Raw genomic sequence first — 23,433 nt, 5'->3', positions numbered from 1 at the left:
ATCTCAAAATATATCAATTTAATATTTTTCTAAATAAAAAGCATATTATAACACAAAACAAACAGTCATTCTATTTCAGTCAAGTTTGGAGTTATGGTTGAAACGACTTTTCATTAAATTATGTTTTTTTTATTCAAATTAAATTATGTTTTAGTGTTTTTGGATTGTTTTTATATGCTAATATCAAAAATAAATTTTAATAAATAAAAAATATATTATTTTAATATATTTCTAAATAAAAAAATCTTAATCATATTTCCAAAATACTCATTCATTTATGTTATGTCATGCCATTTCAATCATTCCATTCCATTCCATTTATTAGGTTGTTTCGTGCTCCGTGTGATTTCAATGGAGATCAGGCTCAAATAAAAAACAATACAAAAAGATAAATGAGGTAAAAATCGAGGATAATGCTAATGGAATCATCTCATAATTACTTCACCTTGGGGTGGAAAAATTAACCTATCTTATTCACACAATCCAAAGACTCTGGTAGATGATGAGAGGCACCAAGGAAAAAGGCAGGCATGATCCTCATCTCTACAAACACAGGGGCCCAGGTGGGTGATGGGCAAACAAGCTTGCTTAGTTTTTTGTGTGGTTATAACGCTTAACTTTACAATCCACAACTCTATAAAATAATAATAATAATAATACTAATAATCATAAAAAATAAGGCATTCACATTACTCACCTACCCTTCTATTATTCTTGAAAAAAAAAACACCTGTACAATTGTCTGGTTATTCTTGTATTTTAAAAATATTTTAATTTTTAGATTTTTTTATATGATAATATCAAAAATAATTTTTTAAAAATAAAAAAATATTATTTTAATATATTTTAAAGGTAAAAATACTTTAAAAAACAACTATAATTTCTTATTTAATGAATTACAGAAAAAAAACTTAATTCACTTAGAGAAAAAAATTAAAAACACTTATAATACTATCAAGTGGATAGGTTTAAAATAAAGATGCTTTTTGGCCACAAGAATAAACAACAAAATATAATAATAACCGACATTATTATTATTATTATTAAATTACAGGGAAGGCATGGTAAGTAGTGGGGTTTAAGTATCTGTTCGGTAGTGCTATCTATATTATTTTTAAGAGTGTTTTAAATTTAAAAATATATTAAAATATTATTTATTAATATATTAGAATTATAAAAATAAATATTTAATTTTAGAACTTGTTTGATGTCATATTATTTTTAATGTATTTTTTAATTTTAAAAATTTATTTTTAGTATGGTATATCAAAATAATTTAGATCAAAAGAATTAATTTTAAATAAAAAATAAAAAAATTTAAATTATTTTAAATTCAAAAATACTTTTCAAATAATAGAAATTAAATTTAGATTTACATGTCCCCTTCCTTCCTGTTTCCTCACATCATCATCGCACACCATCTCACCTCTCTTTCGCCTCCTCCCTCTCTCAAGATATTATTATTTTTATTATTACCATTACTACGACTCTTCTGAAAAGAGAGACAGAGAGATCAATTTCTATTCTCTAGGGTTTGGTGTTCCAAGCTCGGTAGCATATTCAAAACACTGAAGGAGGAGGAAGAGGAAGACAGACTACTAGCTGGCTAATTAGTTTCTGTAAATTAGGGCTTTTTCCTCCTCCTCTTTTTTTTTTATTTATTACAATCAATTCAAATTTTGAAAGTAAGAGAGAGAGAATTGTAGGAGATAAAATAGAGAAAGAGAGGGAAGATGATGATGGAAGGGTCAGGGAGGAGGATATCAGCAGCGAATCCAAGGCCGTGTTCCGGGAGAAGGATATTAGCAGCGAAGAAACGGGGTCGATCTGATGGGTTCTTGAACAGTGTTAAAAAGCTTCAAAGAAGAGAGATTTCCTCTAAGTCAGATCGTTCTTTCAGTATCACCAATGCCCAGGAGAGATTTCGCAATATGCGCTTGATGGTACCCTCCTCAATCTACCGCTCCTCTTCACAACCTAATTCTGTCGCTTTTTTTTTTAACCATCGAGACTTATGTGCTTCTACAGCTTTTGTTTCTGCTGGAAAGGGTTCTTGAAACCTTTGATTTATATTCTTTTTCCAGGAAGAATACGATACTCATGACCCCAAGGGCCATTGTTCGATGGTGCTGCCCTTTTTGATGAAGAGAACTAAAGTTATTGAGATTGTGGCCGCCCGGGACATTGTCTTTGCCCTTGCACATTCTGGTGTTTGTGCTGCTTTTAGTAGAGGTACTCCCATTCTGTCTTAATTCTCATGTCATGTTACATAGAAATATACTACAAATGTTTTCTTTGTGAATGTGAAAGACTATGACTGCATCTTATCTTATCTGCTGTTCACTATTTGAAACGCAGAGACAAATCAGAGGATATGTTTTTTGAATGTGAGTCCTGATGAAGTCATTCGGAGTTTGTTCTACAATAAAAACAATGATTCTCTCATCACTGTTTCGGTCTATGCCTCGGATAACTTCAGCTCCTTGAAATGCAGATCGACGAGAATTGAGTGCGACTGCGCTTCCCCAACCTTTCACTTCTCTTGTCAACTTCTGTCGTACATGACTTGTGTGTGTCCTAGTTGTGTGATGATGATGATGCCTTGTATTTTAAATGTTTAGGTACATTCGACGGGGTAAGCCAGATGCAGGTTTTCCTCTTTTTGAGTCCGAGTCATTGAAGTGGCCAGGTTTTGTGGAGTTTGATGATGTCAATGGAAAGGTGCTAACGTACTCAGCACAAGATAGGTACCGTTTACAGTCCATCTGATACATCAATTACATGTCCCAGCTATCCTACCTCTAATATTTTGTTATTGGTATCTGTGATCAGTATATACAAGGTTTTTGACCTAAAGAACTACACCATGCTATACTCCATATCAGATACAGATGTGCAAGAAATCAAGATCAGGTACTCTCTCTTTCTCTCTCTCTGTAAATGTTTAAGATGCGTCGTTATCTTATTAATTATAAGATGCTGTTAATATGATAGAGGCTTATGCCTTTTTACCTTTTGTTAGTGTAGATGCATGGCAGTAAATTTTACTAATCATGGTAGTCAATTTGTACTGTCATTCATTCATCTTTCACATACAACACTATGCATCTCGTTTTCTCTTCTGGAACGTGTCTTGCTTGATTGGCCCTTGATTTGTTTGTTCTGCATCGTAAATGTCTTCTAACTTCGCCTATGTCTGGCTTCATCTGAATCAGTCCAGGCATCATGTTATTGATTTTAAATAGATCAAGTGGCTATGTTCCTCTTAAGATTTTGTCAATAGAAGATGGTACAATTCTCAAAGACTTCAAGCATCTTCTTCATCGAAATAAGAAGGTGGACTTCATTGAACAATTTAATGAAAAGCTTCTTGTCAAACAAGAAAATGAGAATCTCCAGATTCTTGATGTGAGATACCTCCTTTCTTTTTCAGTATCTACCTTTCAGCTTGGCTTGTTGTCTGCTCCAGCAGTTGTATCTTCTTTATGCAGGTTCGACATACTGGTATTAGGGAAGTTAGCAGAACCGACTTCATGACACCATCAGCATTTATCTTCCTGTACGAAAACCAGTTGTTCTTAACATTCAGAAATAGAACTGTTGCTGTTTGGAATTTTCGTGGAGAGCTTGTTACGTCATTCGAGGATCATCTCTTATGGCATCCTGACTGTAACACAAATAACATTTACATAACAAGTGATCAGGATCTTATCATTTCGTACTGCAAGGCTGATTCTGACGATCAATGGATGGAAGGCAATGGTAATTTTTTTTTTTATCATCTTTTTGGTTGGCAAATACTAATGCTTAAATACTCATGGTCGATACCAGATGAGGTATAGAATCCTTTGTTCTCTTCTCATTTTTGGAGAAAAATTATCTTAATTCTATAGAATGCAATTATTAAACATAAAAATGAACTTATTATTATACTGTAGCGTGTCTGAGTTTTTAATTGTTTAATTTTAAGCAGATAGTTTACATTTTCTTTCTGTCAATTCTAGCCACACTGCCTATTAACAGCTGGAACATTGTCAGATACTTTCAGGTTGTCCAGCAAGAATAAAACTTGTTCTCGTACACTGATGGTCCCCTATGATCCAAATGAGCTTACTATAATTTTGAATCCCTTGTGAATTCTGTGCTTCGGTTTGTCTTAATAAATAAGCTGCTTAGAACTGACCCAAGAAATTATGCGAAACTTTATCATCTAATTTGACAAACTTTGTTTGAGTCAGGCTGTTAGCTTGTTGTAATCCAGTAACTTTTTAGAACTTCTGTCTTGTTTCCAATCATCCAGTATATGTTATTATTTCAGACACTTTTTTTAAGTGACTTGATACTTTTACCAGTCCATATTAACTACCCAATTTAAGTGACATGGTCTAGAGTTAGATCTGTTCTCATCTAGAGCTCTAGATCTACTCAGAAGAATAAATGTTGATCCTAAAAGCATGTCTGGATGCCACAATGCTGTATCAACTTTTGATTTTTTTGTCTAGCATGAAAACTATTAGACATTGTTGGCAAGAGGAACAGATAATCAATGGAGAATTTGGAACATCTGTGTTCCTGACACTTTGTTAATGTAGATTTTCTCGTCTCTCTGGTTGGTGTCCACGAGGACAACCCCTCTGATAGTGTTCCTGCATGAATTGCTTTTGAGGAAAGACCAATAAGTTGTCGGGCCTTTGTTTGTATAAGATCTTTTGGGAGTTGCCTTAATTGTGATGCAGTGAAGAAAACTTCTTGTTGGGAAATTATCAAATCTCACTGTCTGATTCTGGATGCAGCTGGTTCTATCAATATCAGCAATATCCTGACAGGAAAATGCCTAGCTAAAATAAATGCCACCAATGGCAGTCCCAAGGACGAGGAATGCAGCAGCAGTGCTGGAAGCTCAAAGCAGAGCCGCTTGATGATGAGAAGTACAGTGGCAGCGGCTTTGAAAGACATAACCGCCCTTTTTTACGATGAAGAGCGCAATGAAATCTACACTGGTAATAGGCATGGTCTGGTTCATGTGTGGTCTAACTAAAGAAGAGTTTTCATTATTTTGATCTTGAAACTGCAAGGAGGGGATGTTGTGTCATGCCTGCACTACATAACTTGAGTGCACTGTATCATTAGATTGCATCGGAATTATTTGTGTCAGTAGATATTCTTGGACTGCCGTGTAGCTGTTTGTACATTAGTATATAGGCTTCTTGATTGAGTTTAAGAGGAGGTTTAAATCTTGATATTGTCTCCATGTATTATACTAGATTGTACCTTTCTAAATTCCAGTGTCTAATTGTGTTTTGATTTTATTTTATTTTATTTAAAAAAAAACATAATTTTAAGTTGTCACTCGCAATAAATGACAAATAATATTGTGAGGTTGTATGGAACATAAATGATAATAATTCTTGGAATGCCCAAAAAATTAAATCATCATGGAAATAAAAAGAAAACTAACCCGGGGTCAGGCTATACCTGGCCTAGGTGTTGAAGTGCACATTGTTCTTTGACATCCTCTCGTGGACCGCGAGAAAGATATAATTTTGATAATTAGATCATAATATTAAATAATATCATACCTGTTAGTTTTTACAAATACAAGCACACGCAAGGAGAAAATTTGTTAAGGTGCATCCATGTGTGAGGTTTTTATTTAAATACTCTGCAGAAAAATGAAAAACTTATATATATATGTATATATATATATATATATATATATATATATAACTTCTCATAAAGTGTTTATTCACAAGTGAACGTGTGTGTTTGTATCAATGTTAGGATATTTTTTAAAAATAGTTATTTAAAATATATTAAAATAAGTTTTTTTATTTTTTTAATAAAATATATTTTAAAATATCTCTCTCTCTCTCTCTCTCTCTATATATATATATATATATATATATATAAAGAGTACAAACAAGTGTTGAGCATATGTTTCTCCGACAAATTGAAAAGAAAATGTCTTGTCGAAACTAACTTGCGTTCTGAAGCAAGCACCAGAGGAAAGGAAGGAAGGGGGATGGACTGAAATTTACGAAAGCTCCAGCAGACCACCTTGAAACAACCTCGTCACGGACGTACGTGTTTACACACCATTTGTTGGAGCATAAAGCATCACCTGTCATGATAATCTTTCATTTATAGATTACATCTACTACAGTTGTTGCGGATGATCAATTCTTTTTGTTTTTTTCATAAATAAATAATATTAGAAAAAATCAAAACTTTTAATTAATAATTTAAATAATAAAATATAAAAATATTAAATCAAATGGTAAAAAATAATAAAAAATATAAAAAAACCCCATCTATCTAGTCTAAATTATTAAACAATTGAAGTCTAAAAAACTAAATTAAAATAAATAAATAAAGCAGCAAGAAAACAAATCCCTATTTAACCAAGTTAAATCACAAACTTCACAATTATAAACATAAAAATAAGATGATCTTATAGGAATAAAAGCAGGAAAAAAAAATCTAATTAATGCTTAATTTTAAATAAATAAAATATTAAAAAATAAAAATTAAAAAAATTATTTTAAAAAAATTAAAATACTCATCCAAGCCCAATCAGGTTTAGGTTATATTTTTTTTTCTAGTGTTAACACTAAGATAACTACATTTAAAATACATCAAAATAAAAAAAAAATTAAAATACTCATCCAAGCCCAATAAGGTTTAGGTTATATTTTTTTTTCTAGTTTTAACACTAAGTAAAACTTGATTATTAAATAATTTAATATTTAAAGATAAAAAATTTATTAAAATAATAATAAAAATTTTCAAGCTCATGACTTTGATTATGAATTCAAAACTAGTTTTATAAAAGATAAATAATAAAAAATAACAAAACAAAACTCTAAAATAAGATGAAAAAAAAAACATTAACTTTCAAAAAAAATAAAATCTTGATGAATTGTGTAAATATAGTCTAATTTTTAAAACTCACTATGAAATTCTAAATTAAAGTTTAATCAAAAAGCTCAATTCATAATTAATTTAAATTTAAAAAATAAAATTGTAAAAAAATATTAATTTTAAAAACTTGTCAAAATAAAAAAATATATTAAATTTGATTGAAAAAAAACCAACAATGAAATAGTGTATGTATATATATACAAGCTTTGTTAACGTACAAGCTCACAAATTCGCAAACCATGACATTTATTTATAATTTATTTTGCTACTCAAAATCCATCTTCAAGAATACTTTAAACGTGGAAGTGGCTCTGGTAACGCGGTACCGTCCGCGTTCCCAAGAAAGTCAAGAACAACATGCTTTGTTGTTTCTGATTTTTTGAGGAAACGGATGAATCACGTTTCATTCGAAACCAAAAAAAGTCTAGCCATTTTTTAACTGGTGCTGCTTGCGTATAATAGTGGATACCCACGTTGTCCATAAATTAGGGAATTAACTGTTTTTTTTTAAAAAAAAGAAGAAGAAGAAGAAGAAGACAGGGCTACATGATCATGCCTTGCAAGATTATTACGAGTAGTAGTAGTAGGTGTTAATTAGAAGAAGAAGAAGAAGAAAGCTGCCTAATCTAATGAGTGGATTGCATTTGGGTTTGGCAGCAGGCAGAGAGACAGGCGGAAGGTGGCTTCTCAAGGAAGAGAACAAAATGGATGGAAGCAGTCCGCAGCTGGCATGGATGTCGGGAGAAGCTAATTCTTCACCCTAAATATATCTTCAACTCTTGCGCTTCTTTCGCCAACTCCCTCTCCCTCTCCCTTTCTCTCTCTATATCATCCAACAGGTCATCTTTCTCTTTTCATGTACGTTTTAACTTAATCACGAATGAAGGGATACTTGTTTGCGTCCTCATTTCATTGCCTTGCCTAGATATTGTACATCTATCTATTTATTTTATCTTAGTATTAGTTAGGATGCCAGACTGATTACAAAGAGAGAAAAGAGAGAGAGAGAGATCAAATCTACGTTGGAGCAGAATGTCGGTGGATAAAAGGAGGAAGAAGGGAAGGGTTGGGATGGAGGGATTGGAAGGGCTGATACAAAGGTTGCTGGAAGGAAGGAATAATAGAGGGAAACGCATCCAGCTGACTGAACCTGAAATCCACCAGCTTTGTGTCACCGCCAAGCAAGTCTTTCTTGCTCAACCTGTTCTTCTTGCATTAGAAGCTCCCATCAACATCTGCGGTACATCCTTTTCTTCCTTCCTTCATCCACCCCCTCTCCCATCTTGTTCTTCTGCCTGTTCAATCGGAATTCCACAATCAATGGCCTATCTTCTTTTTTATGCAATCTATATATCAATTTGCTTGCCTTTTTGTTTGATCTTGTTCCATCTTTATGTTGGCCATTGACTATAATAAGCATTCCATCTTTATCTGCAACTCTCAACTTCCATTTGCAATGTTAGATAGATGTTAGAGTTATTTCATAGAGCTGATTAGTAAGGCAACATTTTGCAAAAATGACACCCTTTTGGACTCGCATATCCCTGCAGAAGAATTACATGCCGATCCTGTTTAATACTTGATACATATTGCTGTTTGTATTCTGGTTGTATGCAGGTGATATACACGGGCAATATCCAGATCTCTTGCGATTGTTTGAGTATGGCGGGTTTCCACCAGATTCCAATTATCTATTCCTTGGAGACTACGTAGATAGAGGAAAACAAAGTATAGAGACAATATGCCTTCTCCTTGCTTACAAGATCAAGTTCCCTGACAACTTTTTCCTTCTTCGAGGGAACCATGAATGTGCTTCTATCAACAGAATATATGGATTCTATGATGAGTGCAAGCCTCGTTTCAGTGTCCGTCTATGGAAAACTTTCACGGACTGCTTCAATTGTTTACCGGTGGCTGCAGTGGTCGATGACAAGATCCTATGCATGCATGGTGGACTCTCACCGGAAATGGATAGCTTGGATCAGATCAGAGCTATAGAGAGGCCAGTAGACGTGCCAGACCAGGGCCTTCTGTGTGACCTCCTTTGGTCTGATCCTGATAGAGACACCAAGGGTTGGGGTGATAATGATAGGGGTGTCTCCTATACCTTCGGAGCCGATAGGGTCACCGAGTTCTTAAAGAAACATGATCTCGATCTCGTATGCCGAGCTCACCAGGTATTTCCTTGATTGCTCTCCCCCTTTCATCAGATCAAAGTCCATTACCTTCCATTTCCTGCCCTAATACTTGTACTAGGAATAAGAATGTGATAAATAACCCAAGGTGTTCTTCGATGGGAAATGATTGACAGGTAGTCGAGGATGGCTATGAATTCTTCGCAGACAGACAGCTGGTTACCATATTCTCGGCACCGAACTACTGTGGAGAGTTCAACAATGCAGGTGCCCTTATGTGTGTTGACGCTAGTTTGCTCTGCTCATTTCAGATTCTCAAGCCATGGAGGGGGAGAGAAGGGCATCCTGAATAGTTTCCAGGTGAAGGGAGAAAAACGTTGGATGCCCAATAAAGGAAAGACATCTACCATCCACCACAAACAATATTCTATCTAGTACTCTGCTGCTTCTTCTCATGTACAAATTCTGCTTCGAAAAAACCAAAAAAAAAAGAAAAAGTGGGAGATGTTTTCCCACATTTTGCATTGCAATACTAGCTGCAATATAAACAACACATGAAAGCGTATGCATGCAGCAACAGTGCAACTAAATCTAGCAAACTTCACTCCTCAGGAAACCTCTAGTCTAGTTACTGCTATATTCATAACCAGCCAAATACTTTCTTTTAAGACATTATAAGCTTCCCTGAAAAATAATGCTATGTGAACGCACCAAATTAGCTTCTAGAAGTAATGTTCAGTGACATGTTTTATTTCACTGCAACAGATATATTTACTCAGACCTTTCCATTGCCAAGTTCTTGGAAGACATAGTGATCAGAACTTAGCAATGCATTTACATACAGTCAAGATATGACAGGGAACACAAAGTTGAGTGCATGAGCGATTTTATTGTCCATCACACTTCATTTTACTAACGAAAGTCTACAATATAGAAGACCTTACAGCACCTGGACGCATTCCTTCAACAATGAACATTTAATTATCATTTAAAACATCGAAAGAGGCATGAACAGTGAACAACTGAATCGCCATTCACATATACATGCGATATTTTACACTTGATCAGCAGTTATCCAGAGATTAATTTCATTCTTCAAAGAACAATGGATGAAATCTTGCAAATTTGGCGCGCAAAGATTAATTGTACGCATATATTGCAAAAAATAAAAAATAAAATCATACAAGTTGTGACAAAGTTTAGAAGTTACATCACCAAGACGATGAACCAAACATCTTTTACATAAAGGTATCTAATCCTAGAAAATGCATGATGGAAGCAGAAAGCAAAATCTCCCAAAACCTTGTAGCTTCAGAACTGCGACTTGTCAAGGCTGTGGAAATAGGGATGATCCATAGCTGCTCTGGCCGAGATTCTTTCAGCTGGATCGTACTTGAGCATCTTCTGCATTATCCAACAAAACATGATATTAGTATCCCAATATAAAGGTGATATTGGCAAAGGAAGAAGAGCCAAAGTGATGGATCAGTAGCCAGCTTGGAAACCGTAGTTGCAGGACTCAACCTATTCAGTAAAGAAATTTATTAGAGTATCATGGAAACGTCGAATTTGCATATTCCTCCTACTCACATCACTTGTAAAATTTGATTTCATGTTCCCATCCACATTATTGTCATAATCCGGCTCTTTTGAGCAAAATAGTGATTAAAGAACATACATAAATCCTGACAATATTCAAAAACAGTACGATCTACGTTGTCATTTGTCAGTGTGAGCATATCAGTAATATGACAAAATCAACCATTTGTTAAAAAATATTTAAATCAGCCTATACTATTTCTTGGCCAAATTTCAGTCGTGTCACCTATATTGTGAACTATATACTTTCATAATCAACAAACATCGAGCTGACTTGATTCACACCCTATATTCTGAAAATCAGTTCAAGATAACACGAGGATGCATATACATTAGCAACAATATTATAGACATTCTCATTCCAACCGGTGCGGGACGAACATATACATTATATACCTTGGCTTGAAAAGGATAAGAACTTCTTTGCTGAAGGATTGCCAAGGTTGTATATAATGCTGTTGCTAATGTACACATTATATACACTATTACATTATATGTCAATGTGTATGTTTAGTCCACATCAGTTAGAATGAGAAACACTCCCCTTAGACTAGACTATAAATAGGATACCCCTCTCGTAAACAAATCATACCATTCAATACAATTCTCCTTGTACCGTCTCACTCCCTCGCTTAAATTCAACCTGGTATCAGAACTACTATTCTAAGAGTTGGGGATGCCCTGTGACTGCCATTATTAATAGATCTTTCACATTACAATTCTCCTTGTACCGTCTCACTCCCTTCACTTAAATTCAACCTGGTATCAGAGCTACTATTCTAAGAGTTGAGGATGCCCTGTGATTGCCATTATTAATAGATCTTTCACACCAGAAATACTTCTTATATGGTCTTGGTATATCAAGAGTCAAGTATGAGAATGCACTTACATATTAGCGTTGCTGCTTTATTTTGAAATTCAAATAAGGTAGGGAAGGAGGGAGGGTTGCGTCCGGTCCAATCCAACGGATAGGGTAGGAGCGTGTGTGGGCGTCTATCCCCTCCGGTTGAGTTGAAATTCAAATAAGGTAGGGAAGGAGGGAGGGTTGCGTCGGGTCCAATCCAACGCATAGGGTCGGAGCGTGCGTGTGGGCGTCCTCCGGTTGGATAACGTTGAGGTCAAAATATTTTATTTTATTTTAATTTTCCAACAACTTTATTTATATATTATTCATCACCATGGTTGGCTAGCGATCCACGAATAAAATAAAATAAAATAAAAGCAAGACACCTTAACTAATTAATTATGGAGTTCCAAGTGGGGACCCATTCGGCGGATGTCCGAGTTGTTTATTTTTGTGTGTAAGATTGTATTTAAAAGTGTTTATTTTTTAAAAATATAAAATTAATATTTTTTAAATTTCTTTAATGATTTTAATATAATAATATTAAAAATTAAAGGAAATCTAATATAAAAGATTTTAATATTTTTTTTTTTAAAAAAAAAACAAGCACTTTTTTGGCTGACACTATCAAAGCACCAAACAGAGTCAATGATCAAGATCACCCACGGGCTGCAACAAGTAAAGCCTCGTTTGCCTAGATGATAACGCCGCGATTAATTTTCATGCCTTCAACATTAATGCATTCAAGAGACTACATAAACTTTCTTAGTAGACAGATTGTATTGCTAATAAATCTTCATGGCATAAACAAGAAAACATGGCATTCTTCCCAAAACAGACAGTAGTGCTCTTTCACAGCTCACAGGCAACTGCATGTCATGATATCATCACAAACAAGAGCACAATCACTAATAAGACCGCCATTTGAAATACAATTCTGTCATCCACCGAGGGGGCAGAAATTACAATGTTCTCTCTCAAGTCTCAATCAAAATTACAACTTCTTTTACCGGATAATACATAGTTCTCGAGGGGCTTCTGCAATTATAGTTGCTTATAATCAAAATTTATGAGATTACTGATGTGTTTTAATTAAGCTTAGTTATCAGCAACTTCAATCAGAGTGGGCTCGTAGTCGCTAGGAGCCTCGAATCCATGCAGATTCATCACGGTTGCAGCTACATTGGCAAGTCCACCGGTGGGAACATCATTGCGGAACCTGGCACCAGGGGCCAGTCCAGGCCCTCCGATTGCAATAGGCACCTACACAGGAAGGGGGCATATTTAATCGGTTAACTCTATATCTCTATATCAAATCAAGCAAACGGAGAACAATAAGCACTGAAACCACCATGTTACTAAATCCAATGGGGATAATAGACACTGTTTGTTACTTACTGGTTGAAGAGTGTGGGAAGTGAGTATCTGAAGGTTGCCATTCTTATCTAAAAGAGGTTTGCCAGACTTATCCCTCTTGACCATGTCTTCAGCATTACCATGATCAGCAGTAATTACAAAGATTCCACCAACTCGCTCTATTGCATCAATGATCATCTGTGGTAAAGCATATCTCCAGTCAACAAGAAGGTAACAAAATGGCAGGGCAAAGAAAACACAGCATGCCAGGAATAAAAGGGATAGAGAGGGGACAGCGAGTCAAACAGAAATTATACAACTCGCTCATTGAAAATGCAGTTACTAATTTCATGTTCACATCTCTATCTAGGCGATGTGCATAAACCTTTTTACTAATTTTTTCCCCTCCATCAGCCCCTAGTTACCGCTTATATGTCCAAAGTTGGGGGCAGCTTTCATATTCCCATAAATTGCACTGGAGGACTACTTTTTTATTTGACCTTCACTATCAAGTCTTAAATGAAAAAAAATGGCAGCAACACAGTTACTATTAACCACTTTCCAAGTACTCTAATGCTTTGCTACGTGGGCTGGCTCTTGTAATTCATTTAATTGTGTTAGCTTTATTCTGAAGAGAAATAAATTCCCTGGTGGGATTTCCCGAGAACTAATAATTCATTGTCGCTGTCCAAATGATGAGCGAATGAAATTAATAAGAATAAAAGCATCCACACAGATGGATGACACCATACCCCAATCAACAGCAAATCTCAATACCTAATTAAGAACTTCACTGCTCATTAGAATTTGTGATACCAGATGGACCAGCACACAAGTTAGCCAGAAATAATGGTAGCATAGACCATACAATAATCAAGTCCAAAGAAAAAGAAAAGAAAAAAAGATCTAACAGCAAGGAAGTTGTACCTTGACAGCATCATCAGCAACCTTGCATGCCACAACTGTGGCCTCAATGTCTCCTGTATGTCCCACCATGTCGCCATTTGGTAGATTGACACGAACCTGAACAATCATGTGAAACAACATATCAGTCACCTGTTCAACAAGAAATGAGAGTTCATTCATCACATTATATAAGGCATTGATTACCTGGTCAAATTTGCCACTAAGGATGGCGTCCCTTGCCTTCTCAGCAATCTCTATTGCCTTCATCTTAGGTTGGACATTGAAGGTAATTCCAACATCACTTGGAATTTCCACATATTCCTCCATTTCTTGATTAAAATAACCAGAACGATTTCCATTCCAGAAGAAAGTGACATGGCCAAATTTGACAGTCTCACTGTTGTACAAAAACCCAAACATATGTAAGAAAATAGCTAGGACTTAAACTTTCCAGAAGACAGCAACGAGGAGAAATAGATTTATGCTCAACATACTTGAAAGGAAAATTTATAAAACTAGTAAAAGTAGCAAAAGCGTCAAATGTTCCATCACAGATAATTAGCCACCTAAAGAATCTGTTATACCTTCATAAATATGCAACTTTCCTATGCCAAAGTTAGATAAGCCACAAGGCTGGACCAAGGAATCAAAGAGTCATGAGATGGAATAAATGCATTATCCAAACAAACATTACTTGATAGAAAGCAGCATATGATTATCGACAGAATTTACTAGACTATAAGATGCAGGCCTACAGTAAAGCCCCCCAATGACTCGTGTTTAATCACTCTGCCAAAATATGGTCACAAAATGAGTTTGCTTGTTGATTTATAATCGAGTTATTTGCAAACCAAATCAGCTAAAATAGCTGGGGATGCACACACATAGAAACAAGAAAAAGAATTTAAACAGTTTGATGAAGGCAAAGACCATTCTATCAATGGTTCTAGCTCACCTGCAAGCAAAGGTGCGAATGCCGTTGTGCACCAAGTATTCACCAGATGTCCTATCTATCTCAGGAGGAGAAACAAGGTAGTGGCTTGGAAGCTTCAACTCGCCATCATATTGAAGCATTCCAGCATAATGGATTTTAGGAACTCGAACCCGATCAAATTTGTCAAAATCCTCGAATTCAAGTGCCTTAGCAAGCATAATCATGCGATCTGCTCGGAAGTTGAATGTGACAACAGCATCACCATCCTTGATCGGTCCCACAGGATTTCCAATCTCATCAACAATGACAAAAGGAGGTAAGTACTGGTCATTTGCCTTGGGTTCTTCCCTCAGTTTCTTGACAGCTTCTACTGCATTTTTAAACTTGTATGGGGCTTCACCAAGAACTTGGGCATCCCATCCTCGTTTCACCACATCCCAATCATTCTGCAGAAGGATTACAGAAAATGTTTAGACATGCACAAAGAAATGATGCTAAATCTATAACTCTAAAGAGGCACACAGACTGATATCTATAACATCATTTAAAGAAAAGATCATTTTTGAAAAACATGCAAGCTACTTCCCAACTTCCAAAGGAAAGACATCCATTTAGACTTCATCTTATCATCATCAGAAACAAAGCCTTAGTTTCAAACTATTTAGCATAGGCTATACTTTTACACCATTCAACAAGACCATAAACTAAATCCTCCTTGATAAAAAAAGATAGTTTAAATCATTTGGTAGTTGATGCCTCTTCCATCCACGTAAATTTTTAGACTCCCCCTACCTCTTTCACCCTTACCTTATTAAAAGAAAGTCTTAATTTGCATCATATTGGTTCGCAGGAACATCATTAATATACGAACTACATGCCACTAGTTACCACCCATAAAGACCAGATCGGATAAGAGTGATCCATTCCTCCCCAAAATCTCAGCTTGACTAGATCCTTTTTTTTTTACCACCCATTAAGAAATAGATGTTTTTAAGCCCCCAATGGTGTGAAGATATCAAGCAAGTGTTGAGTTTCTATAGAAATTAAGTAACAAAAATATAGAGCGGGAAAAAAAAAACACAGATTCATACAAGAATAGACCATAAAATGAGAAGCATCACAGGCATTCTTCTCCTCAAGAAAGAACAGAATTTACAAGCATACCTCATAGCGATCCATTGTAACACGCATGCGACCACCACCAGATGCAATTTGTGCATCAATACCTTTCTCACGTAAATTTGACAGGTCCTTCTCAAGAGTCTCCACATAGCCAATGCTTGACCCATCTAAAACATCACGGCCATCAGTGAGAATGTGAACACGGATTCTTTTCGCACCATTTTCAACAGAACCTTTTAGCAACAACTGCAGAAAGAAAAAAAGGAGGAGAAAAAGCGTTAGGAAGAATACTAATATGATTTCGAGAGAACAAGACAAGCAAGATAAGGAAAGAGATCAAAAACAAAACTCACCTGCAACTGATCAAGCCTTGAGTGAACACCACCGTCACTCAATAACCCAATGAGATGCAAGGTGCCATTGTCAAAACATTCCTTAACGTACTTAAATCCCTCTCCGTCGTAGATTTTTCCCGAGGCAAGAGCAAGATCAACAAGCTTGGCTCTACATTCACAAGTATATATATATAAAAAGATTGCTTTTTTTTTATCTGTGAGCTCTTAAGAGAATGAAGCAACTACGTAAGGCACCATTGGGGGAGACAAGTATCCGCATAGGAAGAATGAAAAAAATAGAAGATAAGTGAAGTGAAGAGATTAGTTAAGTCAGATACCCTTGAGCAAAAATGCGACCAGCACCAAGAGCGTTGTGACCAGCTTCACTGTTGCCCATGTCATCCTCAGTTGGAAGCCCACCAGCAGTACCATGGGCCTTAATCAATCTCCATTTCTCAGGGGCAGTCTATCCAATTCCAAACAACAATCATTATCACTGAAATTGATGGATGTAGTTATTAAGAATAATTGATAGAAAAGGAGGGAGAAGAAAGGTACAGTTTTGAAGGAATCCATGGTAGGAGTGTGGGCGACGTGGATGCAGTTATACTGATCAGGTTTAGCCTCGCCCCAACCATCCAAAACCACCATAGCAATAGTCTTCCCCTTCGGAAGCTTAGGATGATCCGCCAATTTCCATGCGTTCTGTGCTGGGCTCCCCATTTCTTATTTCTAACTTCTTTCTGATTCAATAAAAGAAACCAATTAAATAACGAATAGACGAAGAACCACAGCGATTAAGCTATGCTATGCTATGGCTATGGTGAATAGAGGAAGATACCAGACAATCTCGGAGGAGAAGACTCCCACGCTCTCCTTTTCTTCTCTCTTTATTCGAACCGAACTTGGATCTGATACTCAGAAACCACGTCTCTGGCCGTTTGATTTACAAAACACTTGTGCTCCTCACCAGATGATACGTTATTACGTGATATTTTATATTATAAATAATATTAAATATTAGTTTTTTTAATAAAATTTAATTTTTTTTAAAAATTTATAATTTAATTACATATAAAATTTATTTTACAAGAATTATAATTTTTAAGATTTGTTAAGTATATAATAAAATTAGATAAAATATTATTATAAATAAAATTTAAATTATAATACGAGTAAATTTAATTCAGTTTAAACTATATTTTAAAAAAATAAAAAAAAATTATTTATATTTAATTAATTACACTGCTTTTTAGAAGAATTTTTTTTTTTTCACATGAACAGTATACTGAATTAATTCATTTGCTAATTTTCAAAATTTTTTAAAAAATTAATATTTATGTTAGTAAATAGTAATACAGCAGAGCATGGTTAAACATTTCACTAAACAGTTGAATCATACTTCATTGTTGGTGTTAATATCCATACGAAAAGCAGTAAAATACTACTTCTCAAAAACCTGTGGCTCATCAGAATTATTAATGGATTCCATAAAAAAAAAAAAATACTATTTATAACCTTACCAGCAACCACAATAACAAACATCTACTTAGACGCTGTTTACATCACTGTTTTCGCAGCAAAGCCATTTAAATTTAAAAAATAAGTATTACCATAATACCAACCACCTATACACGTAGCATTTCGCCATTGGTCTCCTCTCCTATCGCGTGATTTTTTTCCATACAAAATTACCGAAAGAGCAGGGATGGATTGAGTAGGTTAATTTTAGTATCTTATTCTTAGGACTGGTTGTAACTTAATCCTTTTTGTTTGATATATTATCAATTAGTCCCTTTTTACTATCCATTGTTCTTAAAAGGAAAGATCAATGACGCTTTTTACTAAAATAATGGTGGAGGAGATAATTTATGTATTTTCAAATACGAAGACCTATGCTACAAACACATTGAAACATGAGGGACCGAAGAACACTTTACTCAAAAGCAGTAACCGATCGCTCTCGACTTCCCCACGTGCATCAGGCAGCCACGCGATTCTTCTCGAAGTTTGTTTTTTTTTCCTTCTAATTTAATTTAAACCATTTCGGCTCTGTTGTCAAGTAACGGAATATCCCTTATGGCTGCTTTTATGCCGTTCAACGCATGCCCCAGCCCTTACCTTAATTTTATTTCTTTTCAATCCTAATAAGTGTCTTTCAGAGCACATGTTTTTTATTTTTAATTATTTTTTAATTAAAAATATATTCAAATAATATTTTTTATACAATATATTTTAAAAACAGAATGTAATTTTTTAAAAAAGTTTAATAGATTTTTATTGAAGACATAATTAAGGTTTTAATGATATTTTTAAGAGAGTTTTTTGCATTTTAAATTGATTGAAATAATATTATTTTTTAATTTCAGTTTATTAAAATAATTAAAAAAAATAACTTTTTTTCAAAAATAATTTTAGAAGTAAAAAACAACGGGCTCTTGACCTGTTGGCACCATGTATTTGTTTAAAAAGTAAGAAATGAACTCTTACAAGCAAGTCAAACACAGTAAATAAAATAAAACTCACTTGTAATATTAAAAAAAAACATTCAAATTATAATTAATACAAAAATAACAGAAAAAACAGTAAATGAAAATAATTCTTGACAAAAAAATAGAATATTTAAAATCGACTTGCTTGAATTCGAAGAACACGTGCATAACACGTAATCATTCTATCTCGCTGAAGAGAACTTGTGAATTTAAATATACATAGAGGAAATAGGTTTTGGGATAAATTGCTAGGGGAAATAATATTTGAATATAAATGTACTTTTTATTATTAATTAATATAAATAGCTTGTTAAATCCACCAGCGTGTGATCGCCGAAGAGGGCAGGCGCGCCTGCATGTAGACCCCTACACCCATAGTTTTGCGATCAGTCTGGTCTGGCGGGTCAATGTAGGGTTAGACCTAGATTGTATTAAAAAAAAAATAAAAAAACTTGATGTGATTTAATTTTTATTTTTTATTAAACCAATATTATTTTAATTAAAAAAATTAATCCAAATAATCTAGTAATGTAATTAAAATCTAAAACCTGAATATTGAACCGGGCTGAATCTAAAAACTATGAGTACACTCATTGTTTTTTTTAGATTAATGTGGATGTGTGGGTCAGCTTGCGCGCATTACGACTAATTTTACAGGCCTTGAAGTTAAGGAACAAATCCCTTAATCTCAAATCCTTACCTCTTGACCATCATTTAGATAGCTAATACCCATTGTTTATACGCCTGCGGGGAGAGAGAGAGAGAGAGATGACTCCCACAATTGACAAGTACCGCTACCGAGTGCTAATTATTTGCCTAAATTCCTAATTAGGCAGGCAGCATGATGCCTAGGAACTAACAATAGAAAATAAATTCATCTCTCTCCTGTCTCTAGCTTTATGTTACCGGGTACTGTTTGGAACCGTATTTCTTTTTAAAAAAACTTTAAATTAATATTTTTAATATTAAAAATAAAATAGATAAAAAATATATTATATTAATATATTTTCTAAGCATGGCTTGCATGCACCAACCATGTCTTACATAAGAACATAAATCTTGGGCCACACCCTTCAAACCACAAAACATAGCCTAAACCCACATAACATATACAGGCAAGTTGATGCCTAAATCCCCATCTATCTATCTCCCTTGGGTTAATGCCTGTGTTTCGGGGTGGCACTCGTAGGTTTTATCTGGCATTGTTATTTAGTTGTGTTTTTTTTTTTTAAGTTATGTATTTTTTTTTAGTTTTTTTTAATAATTTTATTGGACTCATGCTTGTATATTAAGGTTTATTTGTAATAATGAAGTATTATCCCAGTAAGAAAGAGTTAAAAAACAACATTTTAACCATAAAATCAACAATATATATAGAGACCGTTAACCTTATTTCCTACCATAAAATCAACAATATATATAGAGACCCTATACACGTTAACCTTATTTCCCTTCTTAATTCTTGAGAATTATAGATGTTTAATTAAATTATTACACCGGATATCGAGGTGACAGATTAAAAATATATCACTCAATTAAAAAAAAGAACAGATATATAGCATCTTATTATTTTAGAGAAACAGTTTAGTTCAAGAAATCATTATCTAGTATTATGGTCACTAGAAATCCTAATTAGTTAATAGAGATTTTTGATACGGGACTGGTTACGTGAAAGAAAAGATATTATCATTCCTTGAGTATCCTACATGAGGTAGGTTATATTGTTGATTTTGTCTTAAACTGCTAGAGATTTGTTTTTGTTATGGTCTTATGATTTTTCTATAATATTCCTGACTATAGCGTCAATGAATATTTACCTATGAATATTTATAATTTTGATATTGATAAATATAGCGCAACCCAAAAAATATAGTATTCTTGACTCCGGTATGAGTAAATAAATCCTTAAAATTTTATATTTTAAAATAAACAAAAAATATATTTTTTTTCTTTTTATTTATTATTTATGTAGCCTTGTTTTAAAACTTTTTTTTAGGCTCGATCAACCCAGCCGTACGGGTTGTGCTAAATCCAAAAAGCCCAGCGATTGGCCAGTAGGAGGTATACATACATGAACAGTGATTGGTGAATTAATTTTCACCTGCATAGTAACGAAGGGAATTATGCATGCAAGGCAAGAAAAGCTTACTTGGTGTAAAGATAGGGCTTGTGCTCAGGGAGGGAAAGGATTGTGCGATGGAAGAGTAGCTGGGGTCAGAATGCTGGAGTCTCACGGTTTTGGTGTACGAAGAAGTTGCACCGCTAGAGGAGAAAAAACTATGCCACGGAACTTTGTTGTGGTGACTGATCATGAGGGGAAAATGGCTGGTTTAAGAGACTAAGGAAGAAAAGAGGAAAAAACTAGGAGAGGGGTAATGGCAGCTAATTTAGGATTCGACCACGATCTTTTTTTTTTTTTTTGTAAATGTCATTTTTTATTTTTTTAGGTTTCAGGTAATAGCCTTCTCCTAATTTTTTTTTTGTAAACACTGAGATCAGTATTTATAGTGTAAAAATCTCATCACTTGCAAGAAATAAAGTTTCAATTAAACTTATTATTTTTTTAAAGTTCGAATTATAATCGAATTCAAAAACAGATAACTATTATTATTTTGAAGGTAAGGATTATCTTAAAGATAAGGATAAAATAGCAAAAGCACATTATAGTCCCTAGTTTTCGTGTAAGCTAACAAATCATATTTTTTATATAAATAAATCTCTGATATTTTAATTTTATATTTTAAACACTGTAAAATTAATTAAAAACCAATGGGCCAAAATTGGGTTACAACAGTTGCCCCCTATTTACAATGTTTACGGTGTAAAGGCATTAGAAAACTTATTTTCTTTTAACTTTGTATAGTAAGTTTTGTAAATAAGAGTAATTGTAAAAATCCTTCCTGTTTTTCTTTCCTTTTGTTTTATTTTGCTATTTTTTTTAGAAGTTGTCATACTGTGACAGGTGACCTACCCAAGTAAAAAGAGAAAGGAAAATGAGGGCTCGAAGGCGCACGCAAAAGGAGGTAAGGGCTCGAAAGCACACTCGGAAGAAGGCGAGGGCTCAAAGGTGCGCTCGAAAGGAGGTAGGGTTAGGAAATGCATTACTTTGGATGGTTGAGAAAGAGTGGTGGAAAAATACAAAGATTTTTTATTTGTAGCCTAATTCTCACGGGCGGCCTACCTATGTTAAAATTTCTCAAATGTGAAAATTGTCTAAAAGCAATTTCAAATTTGGTCATTTCAAGGTGGCCTTTCAGTTGATGGATCTCGTCAGAGATTTCTCTTGTGAAGTTTGTAAAACTCGTTAAATGTCTCAAAGTTTATATGATATGCATGCATTTTTACCTGATTTGAAATATAAACCTTTATTTTTTCTTAATCTTCTTGTTTGCTTGATTGATGATGACTTGCTATCTTTAATTTAGGTCATCTTCATCATGGAGCTTCTAGTCTATTCAAGTTGGCTCATGTAAGTTTCTTTCAAGATTCGTTTACATAGTTTAGCTTTCATGGTGCCCATCGTGACTCACATGCTTGCTAGAGATTTTTCGTCTCGTCAAATAATTTGAGAGGATCATTCATTAATCCCCATCTCACTTTTAAAAACATTCATTGTCACTTGCTGAAAGGATTAAACTGCCTTTTATAATGCTCCATTGTCTTATTATAGGAAATGTTCATCTTTTTTTCTAGAAGGGATTGATTTTTCCTTCTAAACATAATGTTGCCCCAAATGTGGGGTGTGATCCTAGTCAAGATTTCTTATAAAAGAAAAATTATTCAGGCATAAAAAAGGACTGCAATATACTTTTTAGAACATGAATGGAAGAACAAAGATAGTCTTTTCTTATTTCAAACGCAAACAATTAAAATCAATAAACTTTAGCCTTGTCCAATGTGATGGTTTGGTCTTTATAAAGAGATGTATTTCATGAGTCTATGAGCAATGAGTTCACTTCATACCATTATTCATATATTTAAAACAACATGTCTCAAGAGTCATGGTATAAGGATGACAATTCATTTTCTATTTTTGCATTTTAGTTTAAAGTTTAGTCATCTCAATGAAGGAGTTGCTTGATTTATGTGTCATTCTACAAGTAGAATATCATAAATATTATTTTAAATAAACACCAAATTATTTTTGAAATCAAATACAAGTTTAATTTTCAAAATTCTAATGGGAAAATTGATTTTGATAAAAAAAAAGATGAATTGAATCTATCAGATTGCATGAGGCTTCAAAAGTGAAGTGTATTTATGAGTGCTTAGAGAGAATCTCTTTTAGGATATTTTGATTGTAAATCAAAGAAAGAAAACATTTTCTTCTCAGTTGAGTCAACAACCTTTCCTAAACAGATAACTTGTTTGATCCTCTTAACTATAACAACAAGGTCAGAAAAATATTGTGCAGAACTTCCAACCACATATTCAAAGTATGGGGCCTTGAAAGTGTTGGCAAACAGACTGGTTATCTCCTTCTCTAATTAAAGAGAATTAACTTGTACGGCAGTCTCACGCCACCTTTGAGTATATTCTCTTATAGACTTATTGTTATCTTTTTTCCATAGCTTGCAAGCTTGACCTATTAGGACCTGCATCCATATTGAACTTATATTTCGTAATAAAGGCATCAACTAAGTCCTATCACTTTGTTATCTTAGTATTATCTAACTATATCTACCAAGTAAGGGCAACATCACTCAAACTGTCTTAATAGAAATGAATTAATAATTTTTCATTATAGACTACCTCAACCATATTTGACAAATTTTAGCACCCTAAATTT

At 34.1% G+C, this 23,433-nt stretch overlaps 3 protein-coding genes across 6 annotated transcripts; 2 read left to right on the top strand and 1 right to left on the bottom strand.

Moving 5' to 3' along the window:
* The first annotated feature begins 1,417 nt into the window (after window positions 1-1,417).
* Window positions 1,418-5,283, top strand: LOC105112286 (uncharacterized). Its single transcript, XM_011007935.1, has 8 exons — window positions 1,418-1,943; window positions 2,085-2,232; window positions 2,359-2,509; window positions 2,622-2,747; window positions 2,833-2,913; window positions 3,216-3,408; window positions 3,492-3,762; window positions 4,794-5,283. Exons 1-8 carry the CDS (start codon window positions 1,734-1,736, stop codon window positions 5,036-5,038), a joined length of 1,425 nt encoding a protein of 474 aa, XP_011006237.1. The 5' UTR covers window positions 1,418-1,733; the 3' UTR covers window positions 5,039-5,283.
* A 2,044-nt stretch (window positions 5,284-7,327) lies between these two features.
* LOC105112285 (serine/threonine-protein phosphatase alpha-3 isoform-like) lies at window positions 7,328-9,519 on the top strand. The gene is made up of 3 exons (XM_011007934.1): window positions 7,328-8,161; window positions 8,539-9,098; window positions 9,233-9,519. Exons 1-3 carry the CDS (start codon window positions 7,954-7,956, stop codon window positions 9,407-9,409), a joined length of 945 nt encoding a protein of 314 aa, XP_011006236.1. The 5' UTR covers window positions 7,328-7,953; the 3' UTR covers window positions 9,410-9,519.
* A 2,784-nt stretch (window positions 9,520-12,303) lies between these two features.
* LOC105112284 (2,3-bisphosphoglycerate-independent phosphoglycerate mutase-like) lies at window positions 12,304-17,121 on the bottom strand. Of its 4 annotated transcripts, none has more exons than XM_011007933.1 (10): window positions 16,990-17,121; window positions 16,711-16,895; window positions 16,491-16,618; window positions 16,171-16,321; window positions 15,860-16,063; window positions 14,717-15,141; window positions 13,966-14,158; window positions 13,783-13,878; window positions 12,898-13,053; window positions 12,304-12,762 (listed from the first exon to the last, which is right to left on the bottom strand). In XM_011007933.1, exons 2-10 carry the CDS (start codon window positions 16,873-16,875, stop codon window positions 12,598-12,600), a joined length of 1,683 nt encoding a protein of 560 aa, XP_011006235.1. In that variant the 5' UTR covers window positions 16,876-16,895; window positions 16,990-17,121; the 3' UTR covers window positions 12,304-12,597. The 4 variants fall into 4 exon arrangements, with proteins under 4 accessions (XP_011006235.1, XP_011006231.1, XP_011006233.1 ...); XM_011007929.1 differs by having other exon boundaries at window positions 16,711-16,905; window positions 16,993-17,121; XM_011007931.1 differs by having other exon boundaries at window positions 16,994-17,121.
* Window positions 17,122-23,433: the final 6,312 nt, after the last annotated feature.

Source organism: Populus euphratica, unplaced genomic scaffold (assembly GCF_000495115.2).
Source record: "Populus euphratica unplaced genomic scaffold, PopEup_1.0 scaffold331.1, whole genome shotgun sequence".
Lineage (NCBI taxonomy): Eukaryota > Viridiplantae > Streptophyta > Magnoliopsida > Malpighiales > Salicaceae > Populus > Populus euphratica.
This window is presented reverse-complemented; position numbering and strand designations above follow the sequence as displayed.